General features: G+C 38.6%; 1 protein-coding gene across 8 annotated transcripts in view; it reads left to right on the top strand.

Moving 5' to 3' along the window:
• The window catches only part of wwox (WW domain containing oxidoreductase), a 948,132-nt gene that overhangs the window by 279,297 nt on the left and 646,071 nt on the right, over positions 1-22,764 (top strand). For all 8 annotated transcript variants that reach the window (XM_087995711.1, XM_043706562.2, XM_043706566.2 and 5 more), the window contains exon 6: positions 11,019-11,107. In XM_087995711.1, coding sequence (XP_087851837.1) covers positions 11,019-11,107 — 89 coding nt within the window. The remainder of the gene's footprint in view (positions 1-11,018; positions 11,108-22,764) is intronic.

The following is a 22,764-nucleotide window of genomic DNA, read 5'->3' as shown; positions in this document are numbered from 1 at the left end:
TATTTGTACTTTCTTTAACTCATGTACAGTCAAAGTCTTTGTTTAAAATATGGAACATTGTGGTATAATTGTTTCATTTAATAATTAGGAATTTGAATTGCTTTTTAAAAGTTGATGGTATCCTCAAGGTCATACCAAGTGGTTCATTTTGTTATGATTAGCATAGAGATTGATAACTCTTAAAAGAAAGAAATCCCCATGAAGTCAATGGAAAGAAAACAAATGGACACAGTTCACTTTTTAAAACCTTTGTTGTAACAAATCAACTAAAATCAGCATCATTCAAACATTAGTAAATGAAGGATATTTTAAACAAGAAGTCAAATTCACATTAAATAGCTGATACCAGGAAGCTGCATCTCACATCATTAATAGCACCTGCATTACCTGTATGCGAGGTGGTGCCAACAGGCAATCCCACAATCTTTAAAGTAACACAAAAAACTGCAGATGTTGAAGATCTAAGACAAAGAACAGAAATTTCTGGAGAAACTCTGCACATCTGGCAGCATCTGTGGGAAGAAAATTGTTACCATTTCGAGTTCAATTCTGATAAAGAATCACCTGACTGGAAATGTTAACTCATTTCTTTCCACAGATGCTGCCAGTCCTGCCAAGTTTCTTCAGCACTTACTGTATTTATCAGTCTTTCCAACAAGGTTTTGTTTTGTAGGTTCTCTCACTTATTGCCTCTGACAAAACACGCATCTGAACACCCAACAGAATCCTCAGAGATTACATTCTCTTACCCCTTTACACAGGCTAATGGTTTTTGGCAGGATTGAACAGCATCACTGGGTATTGTCCACCTTGCAGCCCCTTGGCCACCTTGTCATTTCCAACTGTATAACACACAGTTTGAAGCAGTCTCTGTTCCATTTTCAGTAACCTGCTTCAACAACAGGGTCAGAAACTACTAAATTGATCCATTCAGCGAGAATCTTGCTTGATTCCTCGCCTGAACAGTGTGGCCTGACTGGCAGACAGAATACACAGGCTGAAATCTAACTGACTGCAATTAGTTTTCTTTTTACCGTTTTGCCTCTAACTGTTCATCCCCATTGCAAAGCCAGGTCATTGTGGGTAAATCGCAACAAGTTCCTGTTAGTCAGATTGTAGGAGTTTTTTGGGGGGATTTTTATGATGTCACAATCGGGAAATCAATCATACCGTTTCAGATTACCCCCTGATTCACATTAGTCTTAAAGGGACATGACACAAAAGAAAATTATGCTCTCCAAAGTTCTTGGTCACTGTAAGGATGCATCAGCATTTTATTTAATATCTCCCCAAGACAATAGTTAAACTTGATATAGGAGCAAATTACTGCAGATGCTGGAATCTGAACTGAAAATAAAAATTGCTGGAGATCACAATGGGTCAGGCAACATCCATGGAGAGTAAGCAAGCTAATGCTTTGAGTCTAGATGACTCTTCATTTTTAAATTGAGCTTTTCTAATGGACATTTGCAAGAATTATCATTATAAATGCTAACTACATCTTTTTATGTATGTGTATGTTTCAATGACCGACATTCTAATTTAGTTTAATTTACGTTCTTTTGACATTGATAACATTGGTTTTAATCAATGTTGCAGTGTGTAAAAGAGGCAACAATTACAACATCAGGCAGCACTCACAGAGACACTAACTTTTTCAGATCAAAGACCTCTATTCTGGTCAGAGGTCAGTGACCTGAAATGTTAACTCTGTCTCTCTCTCCACAGATCCTGACAGATCCACTGAGTATTCTCAGCTTTTTCTGTTCTAATGTCAGACTTCCTGCGTCTGCAGTAGTTTGCTTATCATTCTGCAATTGGATTGAGTGCAAATTTTACAGCGATGAGGAGAATTATTTTCTCTGAGGGTTGTCCAGCTTTGGAACTCTCTTTACCTCGGAGGTTGGGTCATGAAATATTTTTAACGCAGTGATACTTAGATTCTCGTTAGCCAGATAAATCAAAAGTTATCGGGGTAAATGGGAATGTGGAATTTGAAACACATTCAAATCGGCTTGTTTTTATTGAGAGACAGAGAAGTTGCAAGGGGCCAAATGGTCTACATCTACTACTGAGTTGTGCGAAGTGGTGACCTTTTATATTTGCTGTCATATGTAATGCTGACAAAAGACATTGCAACAAACCAAGTTTTAGTTTTGTTGTCAGACTGTCTGCCTGAACTGCTTGAGGTTATGAATGTACTAAAGAATCATTACATGATGGCAGGTTATTTAATTGGAATGAATTCAAAAGAGATGTGAAATACCTTTTTGGTATAAACAGTGAATTATTTCCTATTTCTTTCAGTTTAACAATTTAAAGTGGAATAATAAGCATGAATAATGCATTAATTATTCTGGCAGTTGTAACAAATGAAATGGATAACCAGGCTAAATACTGTTTATCTGTGCTCTGGTCTTGTACTGTCAGATATTGTAGTAATTTTCACGCATTAGTGAAGATTGCCTTGTGATAAATGACAGGCCATTTGGTATTGGTCTTTCTGAGATCATTCTCTGTATTTATTACAATTTAGAGTAGGTTTTACATAATTTTGTGAAACAAACTGCTGCTTTTTGGAGTTAATCAGATCTGTATTAATTTAATGTTTTTTTTTGTTGTTTTAGAAAATGTAGCTTGGAGTGTATTGCAGCAGACAGCAGCTTTGTTAGTCTAGTGCTGCATCACTGGTTCCCAGGAGGGCATGCTGCCCAGAACACCAGTGATATGGCACATATTGCTTTATGTCAAATGTAATCTTGTTTTCTTCCTACACTAAATAAATCTTCAGTCCAGCTTGAAGAACATTTATGGTTGTACCCTAATAAAAATAAACTGTTTGTGGTAAAGTGTAGTTGACATTTATCAGCTTATTTGTGGCCTCCATTGCTGTCTACATACAACACAAAACATAATTTGTCATTTTATAAATACATTTCGACCTAAAATCCTGCCAGCATCTGTTAGCGTGTGGAGGATTAATGTTGTGTGCAGCATTAGCACATGACTGCATTGCCAGGCAGCAAGACAAGGCCGTGACTTCTAGCTTTGTCGGAAGATTAAGTTTCTGGCAGTAGGGCTAACTGATGAGATTTTTTTTTAATGTTACAAGATAATACTGAGGCAAATGAAAAGGCAGAATTTAAAAATTACGCATATGATTTTAGCTGTTAAGGGAATTGAAGCCTGAGATCCCTGTTCGGATATGGACTCTTACTGTCCACATAGCTGTACTCTGATCTTCAGATTGTCAAATAATAGTAATATTCTAAGAAGTCAGCAGAAAATAATAACAGTTCCCACCACTTACACTGTCCACATTTATTATAGGCTGCTGGTTGTATCCATTTGCAGCTTGTATTGCAGTCAATTGCAAAGTTAATGCTGATAAATGGATAAAGCAGGCTGATTATTTCAGGTACTTCAATGGACTTTTTCTACCTCAGTTGTCATACTGCAATTGTATTTAGACCTTTCAGTGTATCATTCTAAGTGGTCATTTCCAAATAGCAGTCGTGAAAACAGGGTAGTGTCTCTTCGGTTTGGAAAGAATTTTACCTTTTACGGAGAGAAAGAAGCTTAAACAGGTGGAAAGGAGGTGAATGAATGGCGTCCTCAATCCTTCATTGCTAACTCAATTAGTGTAAAAGATTATATATCCTTCAATGCTTTAAGCAGCTAATTGTATTAATACTAACTGTAATCTGGAATTAATGAGGAGTGTATGTTTGGTTGAAGACTGCAGAATAGCAGCATATGTTAACAATCTTTGTATTCTTTCAGTAAGATAGCTCAGTACTTCTTGTATACGTCACTGAGAGATTATGTGACCTGCCTTGCCCTATTGTTGAACAATGAACACATCATTCATAGTGCTATTATAGAGTCATAGAGATGTACTGCGTGGAAACAGACCCTTCGGTCCAACTCGTCCGTGCTGACCGGATATCCCAACCAAATCTAGTCCCACCTGCCAGCACCCGGCCCATATCCCTCCAAACCCTGCCTATTCATATACCCATTCAGATGCCTTTTAAATGTTGCAATTGTATGAGCCTCAGCCACTTTGTCTGGCAGCCGAGTCCACACATGCACCAGCCTCTGTGTGAAAAAGTTGCCCCATAGGTCTCTTTTATATCTTTCTCCTCTCACCCTAAACCTATGCACTCTATTTCTGGAGTTCCCGCACCACAGGTAAAAGATCTTGTCTATTTACCCTATCCATGCCCCTCATGATTTTATTACTAAAGTCATGTAGCATTTTGTACAAGAGAGAGATGAGCTCTTAGACTGGTTGGTTGGATGGCTTTCCTGTGTCATTTCCAACTGAATGTAATCTTTTCTCTGCATCTGGTTCTGAAGCACTGGGCGGGGGTAGGAGGGATGAGGGTGTGTGTGTGTGCGTGCGTGTGTGTACGCACATGCAGAGGACGGAGGGAGCAGGCTGGGGGTATACCTACATCAGATGGACTTTCAGTCAAGACAGCGGCTCAGTACAACCTTCCCAGAGCAATTAAGGCCCAGCGCCAAATGCTCTCCTTGTTAACGATGCTCACATCCTATGAAGGAATAATAAAAATTATATTTAGTTTAGAACTTAACTGAGAGCAATTGTTCTAAATGTTGGGTTTGGAACAGTCGTCAGAGGGAGAATAGAAAGAACTTCTGTGTTTACAAACTTAATTAGCTCTGCTACAGCATGTTTGTTAAACTTTGGAATCCCTGCTCTTTAAGATATCTCATGGAAGCATGAACTTCGATCAATTTTACTATAGAATGTGACTAAAACACTTTGGGGCAGAGAAACAACACTGACTTCTAATAGCAAGAAGGAACAATTTGAATCCATGGTACTGTCAATGTAACTTCCATTGTTTGTTTGCCTTGCAGTTGACAATATGACATTAAGTTTGGAAGAATGTCATAGAGTCATAGAGATGTACAGCATGGAAACACACCCTTCGGTCCAACCCGTCCATGCCAATCAGATATCCCAACCCAATCTAGTCCCACCTGCCAGCACCCGGCCCATATCCCTCCAAAGCCTTCCTATTCATATACCCATCCAAATGCCTGTTAAATGTTGCAATTGTACCAGCCTCCACCACATCCTCTGCAGCTCATTCCATACACGCACCACTCTGCGCGTGAAAATGTTGCCCCTTAGGTCTCTTTTATATCTTTCTCCTCTCACTCTAAACCCTATGCCGTCTCGTTCTGGACTCCCCGACCCCAGGGAAAAGACTTTGTCTATTTATTCTATCCATGCCCCTCATAATTTTGTAAACCTCTATAAGGTCACCCCTTAGCCTCCGACGTTCCAGGGAAAACAGCCCCAGCCTGTTCAGCCTCTCCCTATAGCTCAGATCCTTCAACCCTGGCAACATCCTTGTAAATCTTTTCTGAATCCTTTCAAGTTTCCGATAGGAAGGAGACCAGAATTGCACGCAATATTCCAACAGTGGCCTAATCAATGTCCTGTACAGCCACAACATGACCTCCCAACTCCTATACTCAATACTCTGACTAATAAAGAAAAGCATACCAAACGCCTTCTTCACTATCCTATCTACCTGCAACTATCCACTTTCAAGGAGCTATGAACCTGCACTCCAAGGTCTCTTTGTTCAACAACACTCCCTAGGACCTTACCATTAAGTGTATAAGTCCTGCTAAGATTTGCTTTCCCAAAATGCAGCACCTCGCATTTATCTGAATTAAACTCCATCTGCCACTTCTCAGCCCATTGGCCATCTGGTCAAGATCCTGTTGTAATCTGAGATAACCCTCTTCGCTGTCCACAACACCTCCAATTTTGGTGTCATCTGCAAACTTACTAACTGTACCTCTTATGCTCGCATGCAAATCATTTATGTAAATGACAAAAAGTCAAGGGCCTAGCACTGATCCTTGTGGCACTCCACTGGTCACAGGCCTCCAGTCTGAAAAACAACCCTCCACCACCACCCTCTGTCTTCTACCTTTGAGCCAGTTCTGTATCCAAATGGCTAGTTCTCCCTGTATTCCATGAGCCCTAACCTTGCTAATCAGTCTCCCATGGGGAGCCTTGTCGAACGCCTTACTGAAGTCCATATAGATTACATCTACTGCTCTGCCCTCATCAATCTTCTTTGTTACTTCTTCAAAAAACTCAATCAAGTTTGTGAGACATGATTTCCCACACACAAAGCCATGTTGACTATCCCGAATCAGTCCTTGCCTTTCCAAATGCATGTATATCCTGTCCCTCAGGATTCCCTCCAACTACTTGCCCACCACCGAGGTCAGGCTCACCGGTCTATATTTCCCTGGCTTGTCTTTACCGCCTTTCTTAAACAGTGGCACCACGTTTGCCAACCTCCAGTCTTCCGGCACCTCGCCTGTGACGATCGATGATACAAATATCTCAGCAAGAGGCCCAGCAATCACTTCTGTAGCTTTGCACAGAGTTCTCGGGTACACCTGATCAGGTCCTGGGGATTTATCCACCTTTTAACCATTTCAAGACATCCAGCACTTCCTCCTCTGTAATCTGGACATTTTGCGAGACATCACCATCTATTTCCCTACACTTTATATCTTCCATATCCTTTTCCACAGTAAATACTGATGCAAAATATTCATTTAATATCTCCCCCATTTTCTGTGGCTCCATACAAAGGCCGCCTTACTGATCTTTGAGGGGGCCCTATTCTTTCCCTAGTTACCCTTTTGTCCTTAATATATTCGTAAAAACCCTTTGGATTCTCCTTAATTCTGTTTGCCAAAGCTATCTCATGTCCCCGTTTTGCCCTCCTAATTTCCCTCTTAAGTATACTCCTACTTTCTTTATACTCTTCTAAGGATTTACTTGATCTATCCTGTCTATACCTGACATATGCTTCCTTCTTTTTCTGAACCAAATCCTCAATTTCTTTAGTCATCCAGCATTCCCTATACCTACCAGCCTTCCCTTTCACCCTGACAGGAATATACTTTCTCTGGATTCTTGTTATCTCATTTCTGAAGGCTTCCCATTTTCCAGCTGTCCCTTTACCTGCGAACATCTGTCTCCAATCAGCTTTCGAAAGTTCTTGCCTAATACCATCAAAATTGGCCTTTCTCCAATTTAGAACTTCAACTTTTAGATCTGCTCCATCCTTTTCTATCACTATTTTAAAAAGAATAGAATTATGGTCGCTGGCCCCAAAGTGCTCGCCCACTGACACCTCAATCACCTGCCCTGCCTGATTTCCCAAGAGTAGGTCAAGTTTTGCACTTTCTCTAGTAGCTACATCCACATACTGAATCAGAAAATCGTCTTGTACACACTTAAGAAATTCCTCTCCATCTAAACCTTTAACACTATAGCAGTCCCAGTCGATGTTTGGAAAGTTAAAATCCCCTATCAGAACTACCCTATTATTCTTACAGATAGCTGAGATCTCCTTACAAGTTCATTTCTCAATTTCCCTCTGACTATTGGGGGGGTGTATAATACAATCCCAATAAGGTGATCAAACCTTTCTTCTACTTGCCTTATAATTTGTGGAGTGATCATGGGTCAATAATAGAGTTGTTAATGAATACTTGAAAAACTTGCATAGATTTTACATATGGTTTCAAACCCATTATTTATCCAGGTAAATGCTAGAAAGTAAGTCTTTATATCCTGGTAGAATAGGGAGACAGATCCTAATTAATATCTTTTCTGAACGATTGTACTGCTGACATTGCGGCACTCAGCACTACAGTGAACTCTCAACTTAGATTTATTCCTCCAATCACAGCATCAAATTGTCTTTTGAAGGAATTTGTAGTGTGTGCTCCCATCACTTTGAGTGAAAGATATCCCAGGTAATAATGAGGCTACTGAAGCTCTTAGTCTTATCCCCATCAGGACCAAATTTCAAGGGATCGACAATGTATGAGGAGAGAGAGCTAATTGTTTGGCAAGTGAACTCTGGTTACCAATGGCACTGCATGGTGAATGCTTCAGGGAATGCCAACCTTTTGTTGGTAAATTCAAATCAACAAAGTCAATTCAGATTGGTTACAGATATGGAAGTTGAAATGATTCTTTAAGTGGAAAAATCCTTCCTGATGTCTTTTGCAACTTTATGCCGACCTACAGTTTTGTACTGTGTAACAGTGTTTAAATTGAAATTTTGCAATGTAATTATTTTCTCGTCTTTCTTTCCTCTTAAAATGCACAACAGCTTCCATTTACCAGCATTGAATTTCAGCTGAGATCATCTCGTTCACTTGCAAATCTTGTCCTGTCTTACATTTATGCTCTGGATGAATCACATTGTGTTTGCAAATCCAGATTGCTTATCTAAATCAGAAACAGTAGGAACCCAGCAACATCCCAGGCATGCTGTTCTCAGTATATCACCCGTGTCTACAACAGGTCCAAACTGTACTTGCACATCTGCTTCTTTTGCAACTTTTATAACAAGATTTATTTAAGATTTTTCTGCTGCCCAAATTTTGTATAATATCTTTTGATTCGAGAATTCAGATGTATTCTTGAAGTCCAGGTACTCTGCGTTGTCAGGTATGAACATGAAAAGACTCTTTCTTTTAAAAGAAACCCAGGGATTTCAGTCAGACAGAATTTACCCTTCTCACAAACTAAATAATTTCCATTCACTAATATTTTCATGGAAGTAATCTTTGAGGATTTGTTCTTTACAGTCTTACAAAACTTGCAGTCCTTCTGTAGCTATAGAGACTAAATTGCCCGATCAAACTCTGAAGGTTGCAGTTGAATCCAAGATTTGAAAGGTTCTAATATATAAATGCTGTCCAAATAGTTTCAGTTATGATGAAAGTTATCTGCTAGCCATACTTGTAATTAAGTCCATCATTCACACAAGTCCATAAATTCTCACATTTGTGTTTAATTCAGTTTGGAGCTTGATTCTGCTGCAACCGTTCTCAAAACTCGGTGAATTTTCTTGTAGGTTCCTGTACTCATTTGCCTCAGCTTTGAAGGAAGCGTCATAAAAAATTGGAAAAACAGAACTAATATTTACACTGAATTTCCAAGGTTTAAGTTACATATCCATATTATCTGAATGCTGCTTTAGGGCATTTTTAATATGTTATGGTGCTATGCAAATGCATTTATTTTCTCTTGAGTTAAACTGGACTATCACCAAGCTAAAAATAGATGAATTATTTCATTTTTTCTCATTTTTCTCATGCTATATTAAGCTGATCACAAGGTATAAAATCTTGTGCTGACTCTGTAAAGATTGTGAGCTGCAGATTAATTAATTGCATCTGGCAAAATTGCAAAATTGACAAAAAGGATTTATCACAGCAGATCTCCTGGTAGGAGTGCCACAAACGGACAGGGACAATTTATTGGGAGAGTATAGTGATGTATCTCTCAAAGAGTTAATGTTGGAGAACAGATTGCTTTGGATTTGGTGTCTTACCAGGTGCTTGTTTTTTGACTGGTGCTGACTCAATGGGCTGAAGGGCCTTTTTCTGTGCTGTCGACCTCTATGACTCTATCACACTCAGTATAAAATTTCCATTGATGTGGGTCAAAACCTTTTTATAATGACACAACAAAGTGGTGGCCAAATCAACCACGATACTATTAATATTGTAACTGCTGAACACACATGTTCCAGTGAATTCTTAGCATTAAAAATGTTAAAGTAATTTTTTTTTTAAATGGAAGAATTGCCCTATTTTGAGCTCATGCCCTTTGTATAAAGAAAAATTACAGGGAAAGGATCTTTTGTTATCTACTAGGAACTTCTTGGCCTCAAAACAATTTAACATAATACATACAGCTCTCCTTGCTGTGGCTAATGAATGCTGCTTTATGAATAGTGGATTTTGACCATCATCAGTCATGAGGATCTGGTATTTGACAGATGACAAAAGTTTATTTATGGACAAAATATGTCATATGAAATAAAATTCTTTCTGTAATGGAAATAGTTTGCAAAACAAATTACGACGGAAAATAATCATTTTTTATAAATTACTCAGTGAATTGTCTTCCGTTCTCGCTGTACCTCAGCCATTTTCATTCTGTTCTCCAGATAACTTTTCTAAAACAAGAATTCATGCTGGGAGTGCCCTGATTAACGGGCATGTGCTATTGGATTCCTGGTATAATTTTTAAACTTTAGCTACTGTGATTCTATCCTTTGTGTGATCTGTATTTCCACAACATCATTAATAATGGATTTGAGATTTATGATATGTCCTAAAAACCATAACAATGCTTTTAGCAAGAATGTAAATCAGTTTTTATCCATGAAAAGAACTTTTTAAATAAGGCTCTTTTGTTTTAAGGAAGAATTTTACTGCTGACCAGGAAATGTAGGGTATTTACAAATAAAGATAGCATGCTGTCAGGTTGAATAAAATTGCATTTACTGTGGATTTTAACATCATTCTCACCTACTCAATGCCATCTTTTTATGAACATGTGTAATATGATGATTCATTTAAGGAAGAGTGCATTACATGCTGTAGTTCGGAAAAGCTTTTAGGAGCAGTTGTTTTGTTTTGTGTTAACTTTCTTAAGTGCACTTCTTTTTCCTGCTCCAAATGTGTATTTACACAGCAACTTACAATTCAGATTGCTGGAATCACTTCAGCAAATTGCCTTATACCCAAATAACTCAATTGGCAGTCCAACTACAAGAGTGGAGTGGTGTGAAACAAGCACATTATCCAGCACAAACCTTCCTGATAAATGGAGGCAGCGGGAGCATGAAACTTATAATTTACAACCGCCAACCTGCCTTATCAAGCTTGTCACCAAAGCAACTCAGTACATTGTGATTTTTATTTCATGAGCTGTATTGATAAGTTTTTTTTTATTTCGCCTTTTCTCTTTTACTCTGTTTTACAATTTTCATTTACTGTTCAAAAATGCATCCAGCCATTAATTTAGGATTGAGACCAAAGCATGGCTTTTTCTGCTTTTGTTTAAATATTTGAATGAACTCTGACCATTGATAATTCGAGTTGTCTCTTTGTTCATTTGTGTTTTATTTCAGCATAAAGCCAAGGTAGAAACTATGACTTTGGATTTATCTTCCCTGAGGAATGTCGAGCAGTTTGCAGAAGCTTACAAGACTAGAAACCTGTAAGTAGACATAAAAAGTAGCATTTGGGTTAGAGAACATCATGATGTGTTATGGATTTTTGTGACTAGGAGGGGCATCGATAGGATATACAGGAAAGAACATTTCTCTTTGGTGGAGGGATTAATGACTGCAGCATAGATTTAAGGTAAGAAACAGGAGGTTTAAAGAGAATGTGAAGAAAGTTTGTTTTGGTTCAGAGGATGGTAGGAATCTAGAACTCACACCTGTGTATGTGGAAGAGGCAGAAACCCCCATAACATTTATAAAGTATTTAAATGTATGCTTGGAGTGCCAAGGGATATAAGGCTCTGGGTCAAGTGCTGAAAGATGAATTTAGAATAGTTTGGCTGGTGCAGATGTAATGGGCCAAAGGACCTTCTTTGTGCTGCAGACCCCTACGAATCTATGGGCACATCCTAACACCATCCCCCACTTTTGCCTACCAAATTTACTTGGAAATTATTTATTACACTTGGTGAAATAATATTTTTTGTGATGGCACAGCAGCAAATCTTTATTAGTAGTAGCAAGCAGTGTTTCCAATTGGTCCTTTAGCCAAGTGTATGTTTATTTCTCCTGTTCACATTTGTTAGGCATGAAGGTTTGCATTGGGCTATTTTTCAGATTATTGTCTCATTTGTGGAACTGACTTTACTCAAAACACAAGCATCTGGTTCTACCAGCAACCTGACATGCTGGCACCTGTAGGGTGGGTTCCTCTTCGGAGGGTCGCTGTGGACTTGTTTGGCTGAAGGGCCTGTTTTCACACTGTAGGGATTCTAATTCTATACACCTTGTCGTCTCTGTCGTTAAACTAACCATAGTTAGACATTGACATATTACATATCACATCAGCTAATATAAGAGCGGGAATGTCACATCAGTGGGATGAATGAAGGTTTGCTCTCTGAGCTAGAAGGTTCATTGAAAATCCAGAACCTCAACCTGAGCTACAAATTTTCTCAAAACTCACTAACATCAGTGGAATGTTATTTTCAGGTCGAGCTGAATGGACTTTAATGGGATAGTCCAAGAGATTTTTTTTTACTGTTCTGGAATCATTGAGTAGTTACTGCACAGAAGGAGGCCATTTGACTCACCAGCTTTCTGCAAGAATGACCTGATAGTCTCACTCTCCCAAGTTTCCCCTTCGCCCTACACATTGCTGCCATTGAAATAGTTAACCAATCCCCTTCTAAAAGCAATGGCTGAACCTACTTCCACAACACTCTCCGGATGTGTATTATGGACCCAAACTACTTTATGCAAAAATGCTTCTCCTCACCTCATCTTTGCTTCTTTTGCTGTTCACCTTACTTTGGTGCCCTCGGATTCTCGACACTGCATCAGTTTATAAAACCAAGATCCCACATATTTTATTCACCACTTTCTCAACTTGCCCTGTGACCTTCATTGATACATGCCCATGAGTCCCCAGATCCTTCTGCCCTTGCACTCCCTTTAGAATTTTAACCATTAATTTATATTGCTACTCCTGATTTTGTCTGATTAAAATGAATCACTTCGTACTTCTCTGCATTAAAGTTTAGCTGCCATGTGTCTACCTATTCCTGTTGAAAACTGTCATTTTCCTTGTCACAATTCAAAATATTTCCAACTTTGGTGTCAACAGCAAACTTTGCAATTGCATGTTAGGTCATTTATGTAGAGTCACAGGGTCATAAAGCATGGAAACAGACTCTTTGGTCCAACTGGTCCATGCCAACCACGTTTTCCAAACTTAGTGAGTCCACTTGCCTGTGTTTGCCCTCTATCCCTCTGAACCATTCCTATTCATGTACCTGTCCAAATGTCTTATAAATGTTGTAACTGTACCTGCATTTGCCATTTCCTCTGGCAGTTCATTTCATGTACAAACCACCATCTGCGTGAAAAAAGTTACCCTTCAGGTCCCTTTTAAATCTTTCTCCTGTCACCTTAAAAATGTACCTTCTAGTTTTGAACTCATCCACCCTAGAGAAAAGATCTTTGCTATCCACCTTTTCTATGCCCCTCATGATTTTATAAACCTCTGTAAGATCACGTCTCAACCTCTTATGTTCCAGTGAACAAGGTCCCAGCCTATCCAGCCTCTCCTTGTAACTCAAACCCTTCAATCCCCGGAACATTCTTGTAAATTGTTTTCTGCGCCCTGTCCAATTTAATAATATCTTTCCCATGGCAGGGTGACTAGAACTGTACACAGTAGTCCAAACGTGGCCTCACCAATGTCCAGTGCAACTGCAACATGACGTCCCAACTCCTATACTCAATAATCTGAGCAATGGAAGCAAACATGCCAAATGAAGCCTTTACCTGGAATTAAGTGTCTAATGATGACCATGAATCCATTGTCAATTGACAGAAAAATCCACATGGTTCACTAAAGTCCTTTAGTGAAGCAAACTGCCTTCCTTATCTGATCTGACCTATATGTGACTCTAGACCCACAGCAATGTGGTTGGCTCTTAAGTGCCTTCTGGACAATTAGGGATGAGCAGTAAATGCTTCCAAGCCAGTGACACCCTCATCCGTGAATGAGTAAAAAAAAAAACACCCTGTCCATCTGTGATGCAACTTCCAAAGAACGATGTACCTGAACCCCTATGGCCCTTTGTTCGACAATATTACACAGGGCCTCATCATTAACTGTGTAGTCTGCCCTTTGATATCTTACCAAAATGCAACACCTTGCATTCATCCAAATTAAACTCCATCTGCCACAGACTATTGGCCCAATTGATCAAGATCCCTTTTTAATCTTAGTTAACCTTCTTCACTGTCCACTATGCCACCAATTTTAGTGTTATCTGCAAATCTACTAACTATGCTTATAACTTCTCATTCAAATAATTTATATAAATGGCAAGCAACAGTGGACCCAACATTGATTCCTGCGGAACACTGCCGGTAACAAACATACAGTCCAAGAAAAGCAGTTGTTCTCATAGTAACCGAGTGGATTCCTGCTATGTATCACCCTCTAGTCTTTCATTGCTTCTCTCTCAGTTAACTATGTATCTATGTCATCTCTGTCCCTTTTATTTCATGGACTTTACCTTTTAAGTTTTTAAGTTTCATTTTATCAAATGGCTTCTGAAAATTCAAGTCTGACACAATAATCACAATACCTTCACTAATGTCCCTGATATTTCATCAAAAAAAACTTTGTCAAGAGTTAAACACAAGTTAACTATAAAAATTTTAGTGCTGGCTTTCCTTTTTTATGCATGTTTCATGCTGCCTTCATTCAACATGGAATTAGAAAAAGAGTTGATTTTCTGACACTGACATTCCTAATCCAACAATAAGATTCATTGAGAAAAAAATAATTAATCTCCCCTGATGTTAAGACATGCTTATCTGGTTGGTAACAACCCTACTGATGAGGGAGATATGGAGTTTGATTCCTCATATTTGTTGTTCTAACCTGTGCCGACTGGATGGGATATCGAGCCATAGTTGGTTTCAATTCCTGTGGGTGAGGAAGGGAATAATCACTGAGGACGTTACCTTGGCTCATTCTACTTGAAAATGTGTTGCTGGAACAGCGCAGCAGGTCAGGTAGCATCCAGGGAACAGGAGAATTGACGTTTCGGGCATAAGCCATTCTACCTGCACAATTTGAAGCCAGAATAGGCTTGTTTCCAAAGCTTCTGTGGTTGGTTAGTTGGTTAGCACTTGACTTTGAAGTTTTCCTAAAAAAAACTGCATACTTTAGTCAGGTCCTTTTGAGGTAGCTGAACGCATGGAATCAGGTTCCATCAAGGAGCTAACAACTAAAGGGTTCAGGTAGAAATTTGCACTGAGCGTAATGGAAAATCAAACAATAAATAAAGAACTCTGTAGCCAGGCTTCCCTCTTCAATCAACTCCTGTCTAACAATCCAACACGTTAGTATTACTGAAAGGCTGCAGTGAAGAGTGCAGTAACAACCCAGTGTTTGACTGAAGTTGTATGCATTTGTTCCTGCTTTAATAAATACTTGTATGCATGCCCAGTGGAATGGGGATGGATGAATGGTTTACAATAAAATAAAGCATGAAATGATGCGTCCATGTCACTCAGTGATCAGGAATTATGGTGCCAAACATGTACAGTTGATATTTAGTTAAACCAACATTCAAAGGTAGTGTGCCTGGTTTGTCCGCAAAAGGAAATTAGAACAAAAGAATTTTTATTTGGGACTAAAAGAACATTTAAAATATATGCAAGCACTCATAACACTAAAATACTCACATTAAACAACCTCTTTTCAAATGAGCACAGTGTAGAACTCAAATGTGTGCACTGTATGTCTGAGATTAAAGTCTAAGCATTGTACTAAGATTATGGAATAATCCTAAAATGGAGTAAAAGTAGGAATAAGTAATGGAGGAGTAGATGTAAGTTTGCTCGCTGAGCTACAAGGTTCGTTTTCAGACGTTTTGTCACTATACTAGGTGACATCATCAGTGAGCCTCTGTTTAAGCGCTGGTGTTCTGTCCTGCTTTCTATTTATGTGTCTTGGTCTGTTAAGGTGGGTGATATCATTTCTGGTCCTTTTTCTCAGAAGTCCAAATTGATGTGTTTATTGATGGAGCTCTGGTCAGAATACCAGGCCTCTCGGAATTCTCATATGTGAATATATTTAACTTGTCCCAGGATGGATGTGTTGTCCCAGTCAGTGTGGTGTCCTTCTTTGTCTGGATATAAGGATACTAGTGACAGTGGGTCATGTCTTTCGGTGGCTAGTTGGTGTTCATGTTTCCTGGTGGCAAGTTTTCTGCCACCTGGCAGATATAGTGTTTATTACAGACCTGGCATGGTATATTGTAAATGATATTTCTTTTGCTGGTTGTTTCTATTGAATCCTTTAGGTTCATTAGTCACTGTTTAAGTATGAAGGTAGGTTTGTGGGCTCCATAATGTCAAGGGGTCTGAGTAGTCTGGAAGTCTTTTCAGAGATGCCTTTGATGTAAGGTAATGTGGCTAGAGTTTCTGGGCACATTGTAACTGCTTGTTTGGGTTTGTTGTTGAGAATTCGGCTGACTGCAGCAAAGCCATGTCAAATTGTTAATGTGTCACTCTAAGTGTCCTCAGGATATAGATATTGAGAGGAGAAATAGGTAATGGTCAACGTTGTGGATGAGATGTGAGTTCGTCCATTGTTGTTCTCCATGCCAAGCTTCTTTTTACCTCATAATTTATTGACATTGAGGAAGAAAATGGAATCACATCTTTGTTGTTTTAATACCAAGATTTTGTTGCCCTGAAGAAAACCTAAAACTGTTTAGTTTTATTCCCCAAATGCATATTGCAGCAGTGACAGTCAGAGAGACAAACTTGCATTATGATTCTGTATTTAAGTTAGGAACAAAAGTTGGAAGATATATTAACAACCATACACATAGCTGTGCAGCTTCATCCAGCTAAAACTGCTATGTGCTATTTGTTGAATTGAATTAACTCCACAGCTGATCTGAGCCGAGAATGTATTGATAGGATTTTCTATCTCTGATACCTCGTGAATAAATACAACACACTAATTATCACACAGTATTTGTCTTGTACAGAAGTTATAATTTCCCTTTGGTGTTCTCGTACATTGCTCATGAACCTGCAGAAGAAAGCTATCATGTAAAACACTATTTAGAATGAATGAAGTGTTAGGGTGCATTACCTTATAAGACAATGTGTCTGGTTTTGTTTTTTCACAGGGTCTAGGTCAGCCCTCACTTAGAGTACATCCTTAGTTTTGGTATTCCTGCAAGTCAGATGGTATTGAATCTTGGCAAAGGCGAGAGCTGATGAGTTAATTTCCAATTTGAAATGTCTCAGTTACCGAGATGGTCTTATAGAAGTGGAGCTGTACACTTGAGATAAATGAAGACTTAGGGGTGACCTGACTAACGTTTATGCGATGATGAAGGAAATATCTTTGGTTCCAGTTGACATTTAATTCTAATTAAATAAAATCTTAGATTTGTTACAGTGCAGACAGAGGCCATTCAGCCCAACAATCTCTCATACCCACAATCTATCCAATATGCTGGCTGTCCCAACATTTTAACTTTGTACCAAACTCCTGCCTTCCCCATAACCCTGCCCATTGTTTAGATTAGATTAGATGATTAGATTACTTACAGTGTGGAAACAAGCCCTTCGGCCCGACAAGTCCACACCGACCTGCCGAAGCGTAACCCACCCATTCCCCTACATTTACCCCTTTTCCTAACACTACAGGCAATTTAGCATGGCCAATTCACCTGACGTACACATCTTTGGACTGTGGGAGGAAACCGGAGGAAACCCACGCAGACACGGGGAGAATGTGCAAACTCCACACAGTCAGTCGCCTGAGTCAGGAATTGAACCCGGGTCTCTGGCGCTGTGTTATCCAGGGTCTCTTGAATGCTTCAGTTGAACCACCTCCACCAAATTTCCACAAGCCTCATTTCTGATAGAGGGCTTTTGCCCGCAATGTCGATTCTCCTGCTCCTCAGGTGCTGCCTGACCTGCTGTGCTTTTCCAGCTCCCCACTCTTGGCTCTGATCTCCAGCATCTGCATTCCTCACTTTTTCCATACAGTGCATCCTACAGCTTGACTACTCACTGTGTGAAAATATATTTTTTCCTCACATCTGACCTGCTTGTTTTGCAAAACACTTTAAAACTGTTACCTTTCATTCTTTATTCATTTAAAGGTGTGAACAGTTTCTCCTTATCTGCTCTGTATAGAGCCCTCATGATTTTGAAATCTTGAATGAAATTTCCTCCTATCCTTCTCCTCTCCAAAGAAAATCTACAAGTGCCAATTTCTCCAATAGATTGTAGGGTAACAATTTTAAATTGTAGTAGACAAGATCTTGAATAAATGCCGTAAGGTGGTTCTTTTCCTGGGGAATGGTTTTTCACTTGTGCAAGCTGGACCTGATCTCAAGGTTACCTTGTACAAACATAGGTGTTCAATGCAATTATCAGGACCAGAATGATCTCCTGGACTAGCTGAGATCCCTGTCGGGAGGTTAAAGAGGAATTTCTCTTCTTTTTTTATTTCTCTCCTCTTATTGTCCTGGGTTTTTCATCTGTTTTAGCTTCTCCCATGAGATGACATTATTTTGGGTGGGGAAAGTGAAATGTATATGTTGCGTCTTACCAGACGCCTGTCCTAATAACACAATGATAATAACAGATGCTGAAGAGCAGTTGCTTGTTGTAAGAAAGTTCAAGGAAAGAGGAAAATGGGGTGAGAAAAGCACTAACCTGTCATGTATTTCACGGTGTCTGGATAGTCCAAAGCATTATCTAGCACATCAGAGTTGAAATGTGGGGAAACATAGCCCCCATGCGATCTATTTCAATGATGTTGACTTAAGCACTGTTATTATGCAAAAGAGCTCCTTTGTTCTTCTTCGAATAGTGCTTGGGATCTTTTAAATTCAATAAAATTGCAGGCAGTATCTCAATTTAACTTTTCATCTCAAATTCGGCACCTCTGCCAGTGCAGGATTCTTTCAGTATTGCAGTTTTCAGCGTAAATTTTGTTTTGGAGTTTTTGGAGTGAGTATTGAACTTAAAAACCTTCTGACATAGAGGTGAAAGTGCTGCTACATTGTCCATGCCTTGAATTTTGACCAAGAAAAGGAATCAAACACAACTAAAAATTTCAGTTCACTCCCACCATTTACAATTTATGAAACCTATAATTCTTCAGAATGATACAGTTTTTAATAATTTGTGCACTGAATATGTCCTGACTCATGCCAACAGACAAGATATATTGGAATGTTTAAGTACCTTTGCATAAATAGACTCGGTTACAAATTTTTTTATATCTTCAGATTGTGTTGGTGATTTAAATGAGTTGCCACAGAAAGATTTAAAAATTACTTATTTTAATCCTCAGATTGTTGTAAGATTTATGAATCAGGCAGAACAATTCTCGGCTGGTTAGTTTATCAGGATATAACTCTTAATACAACTCCACCTCATGTCCACCTGTCTTTGAACATAATGCACTTTGATAATGTACAGCTTCTGTAAACGACACTTGCTTATTGATAGTTTGTTTACCAACAGAATACTTAAATCAACATTTTGACATGGTTTGCCATGAAATTTGCTGAATTCCAAATTTGTGTATCAAGGAATTTTAAGCATAAGTTACAACAAGCATAAATCAGGTTTCCATAATCCACAAAACTGGTTACTGCCATTTGCTCGTATGTGAGGAGGGACTTCAAATAATGCTCGTTCTAGTTGCTAAAGCACATGTAGGCATTTTTAGAACTTAAAAATTGTGAATCAATAGTATTTCAATGTGATATAAAATTAAAATACTGGTGATTGAGTAGACTCTGCTAAAATTGCATGTTTTTTAACAGTAAGCCCATTTTCTATTCTCTCAATAAAACTGCATCCTCGTATTCTTAAATATATCAATTGATATACTTCAATGCAAGGAAGTAAAATTGTTTGTTTCACTATCTAAAGGCATTTAGATTTTAGATTAGATTACATTACAAGCGCAACCCACCCATACCCCTACATTTACCCCTTACCTAACACTGCAGGCAATTTAGCATGGCCAATTCACCTGACCCACACATCTTTGGACTGTGGGAGGAAACCAGAGCACCCAGAGGAAACCCACGCAGACACGGGGAGAACGTGCAAACTCCACACAGTCAGTCGCCTAAGGCGGGAATTGAACCCAGGTCTCTGGCGCTGAGGCAACAGTGCTAACCACTGTGCCACCGTGCCGTGGAAGTTTTAAGTTCATAATTATCAAAAGGGTATTGAACAGTACTTTGGACCAAAACATCACTCTTGGAAGCCTACACAATTTGGAATAGGATTTACACCTTCTCTGTACCCAGAATGGTAACTTGACCCCATTATCCCCATTCTCCTTCTACCTGCATGTTGCAAATCCTCACTATAAAACCTTTTTATGCGGCTCCAGTAGTTTATGCTGACAATATAGTTGGGCCTTGATGTAGGCATTTTGTTTTAATGTTACTACAGTAACAAATGCACAGCAACCTTCTGCGAAATATTGGATTGTTAAGAGATTGCGCAACTGTATACGATATTTCAGATGTAAAATGCATTATTCTAAACCTGATTATTTTTGTGCACTCTGTTTATGATATTTTTCTGTATGGGTACTTGCCATGAAAAGTTAATATAATTAGTTGTATTATTTGATATTCCTACAAGGAATTATGTTTTAAGCAAAATGCAGTGCAACAGGTTATTGAGTTACTGTGGCCTATTAAAGTAATGTAATAAAATTACATATATTAAACAGCAGCTCTGTGGGTAATACCTAAAGGACAGTACACATGGCACAATCATTTGTCTGAAAGTGGTCCTGACAGAGAAATAAACCACTGCTCCTCTATTCACACATGTAGTATAAAAATAATTTTCTTAATACTTTGTACAATAAAGTGACATATGACCTTTGCTTGTAATTTTAAAAAAGTCTATAAAGTATCTGTAACTGTCAGAGGACTAAATGAAGTGGAAGCTAGATTTTGAAAGAAATAATTATGTTTTACAGGATTTATTGTGACCCATTAAGAAATGGATAGAGAGGTAAAAAACTTATTAAATTGAATATTCACAGTGGGCTTCTAAAGTTAAAGGTTGGAGCATGCAGTAGTTGGTATAACTCCAGGCACCACTTTCTGCTTAGCATTACTATGTGCTCCAGCAGTAATCATTTTCTAAAGGCTCAACCATTTCACTGAAGGAAGCTGGAGCTTAGGAATGTGCAGTTAATACCTTGGTGGAAGGACTAGTGATCTTCGGAGTTTGCCAGTTACTGGGGCACTGATGGACTGAAGGGGTAAAATGTTGAGTTATTAGTTGTGAAAGGCTTACTTGAATGTCTTCGGTGCTCCTTATGTTTTCCTGTTTTAAACAAATGCTAATTTTGTTCAAATTTTTCTGATAGAAATTTGGAGTTTTTCTTGCAGAATGTACAGTTCCAAAATATTTCTAAGTTCCTAACATTTAATTCACCTTGAGGTTAATAATTAACTAACGCATGCAAGTGTGCGATAAATGGGTCTCTCTGCTGCTTGTTGAAAATATGGAATTATGTTGGTCATGTTTATGTTCTCTACATGACCATCCGCCTATTGTACAAGTGATGGAAGTTAAGATGGTTGTGATCCTGGAAGACTAATGAACCAAATCAACATCCGATCTCTGGTGGCTGGGAATCCTGTGTCTGCCCCTTTCACCTTCCAGTGTTTTGCCACTGCTAGGATACTGATGTTGTGCACTTCTGTTGTTAAATAGGCTTGGCCATCACATTTCATGTTGCCATATGCTGAGTCAAATCTAGTCCAAACTTTGAAACCAGGAATTCCATCAGAATATGTTCTCTTTATACCCACAACACATGGTTTTAGAAGTTCATTTACAATGTTTTATATTCCTTGTGATGCTTTCCTGTCCAGTATGAGCAAAAGATGAATGGTTTCAAATAGGCTAGAATGTGGATTGACCTTAGAATCTCGTGCATATGAATTTTCAAAAGAAAACATCAGTGAACAACACCACAACAGTTTTCTGCACAAAATTGTGGTTCATAGTATTTGGGATAGTGTTAACATGGATTAAGGATTGGTTAATGGACAGAAAACCAAATGAAATAACTTTAGGTTGGAGGCAATAATTAAGTGGAACTGTAACTCATCCCAAGGATTGATGAGAAAGGAAATTCAAAAAGGTCATAAAGAAATATAGACTGGTCAACTGTGTGGACAAAAGTGTTGTAGATGGGATACAATATGGGGAAGTGTGAATTCATCAACTTTGGAAGGAGAAATAGAAATAAGAAAAATGTTCGAATTGTAAGAAACTGGGAAATATTACTATTCAGAAGTACTTGAGTGGCTCTGTACATGAATTACTGAAAAGTAATGTCAATTTGCAAAAAAAATGGAATGATCTGCTTTTTGCAAAAGTATTGGAGCACAACAAGAAAGAAACCTTAGTAGAATTATGTTGGACCTTAGTAGAATTATGTTGGACCTTAGTAGGACTACATCAAGTGTACCATGTAGTTTTGACCTCCATATTATATAATGGATAACTAATGAAAGTTCATAGACTGACTTCTAGACTGAGGGAATTGTACTGTTGGACAAGATTCGGTAGAATGAAACGATATTCCAGAGACTTTAAAAGAATGAGAGTTGATAGATGATTTCTTTGGAATTCTGAAGGGTTCTTCCTGGGTGGATACAGACAGTGGTACTTCTCCTCCACACCATTGGGAATCTAGAACTCAGAATAAGACCAGAATAAGACTGAAATGAGGAGGCATGTCTTTATCCTGCATAACGAACCTTTGGAATTTCATATTCCAGAGAGATATGAATGGTCAACTGCAGTGTCCCTACCTGTGGACTAGGAGGTCAAGATTCAAATCCCACCTGCTACAGGGGTGTATTATAACATCTCTGACCAGGATGGTTGAAAAGTATCTATAATATTTTTGGAATGTAGCGTTATATGTACAAAAAGTAAAAGGTATCATGTGAATTGTTCTGAAGTCTCCCTGACAGTAATTCTGAGTGAAGTGATTGTTAAGAGAGCAAAGGAAAGTTTAGATTGAAAACACTGGGTATTTACAAATGGGGATAATGTGAAC

The sequence above is a fragment of the Chiloscyllium plagiosum genome, unplaced genomic scaffold (genome assembly GCF_037043375.1).
Source record: "Chiloscyllium plagiosum isolate Xiang-an unplaced genomic scaffold, Cpla_swu_hap1 HiC_scaffold_17, whole genome shotgun sequence".
NCBI classification, from domain to species: domain Eukaryota; kingdom Metazoa; phylum Chordata; class Chondrichthyes; order Orectolobiformes; family Hemiscylliidae; genus Chiloscyllium; species Chiloscyllium plagiosum.
This window is presented reverse-complemented; position numbering and strand designations above follow the sequence as displayed.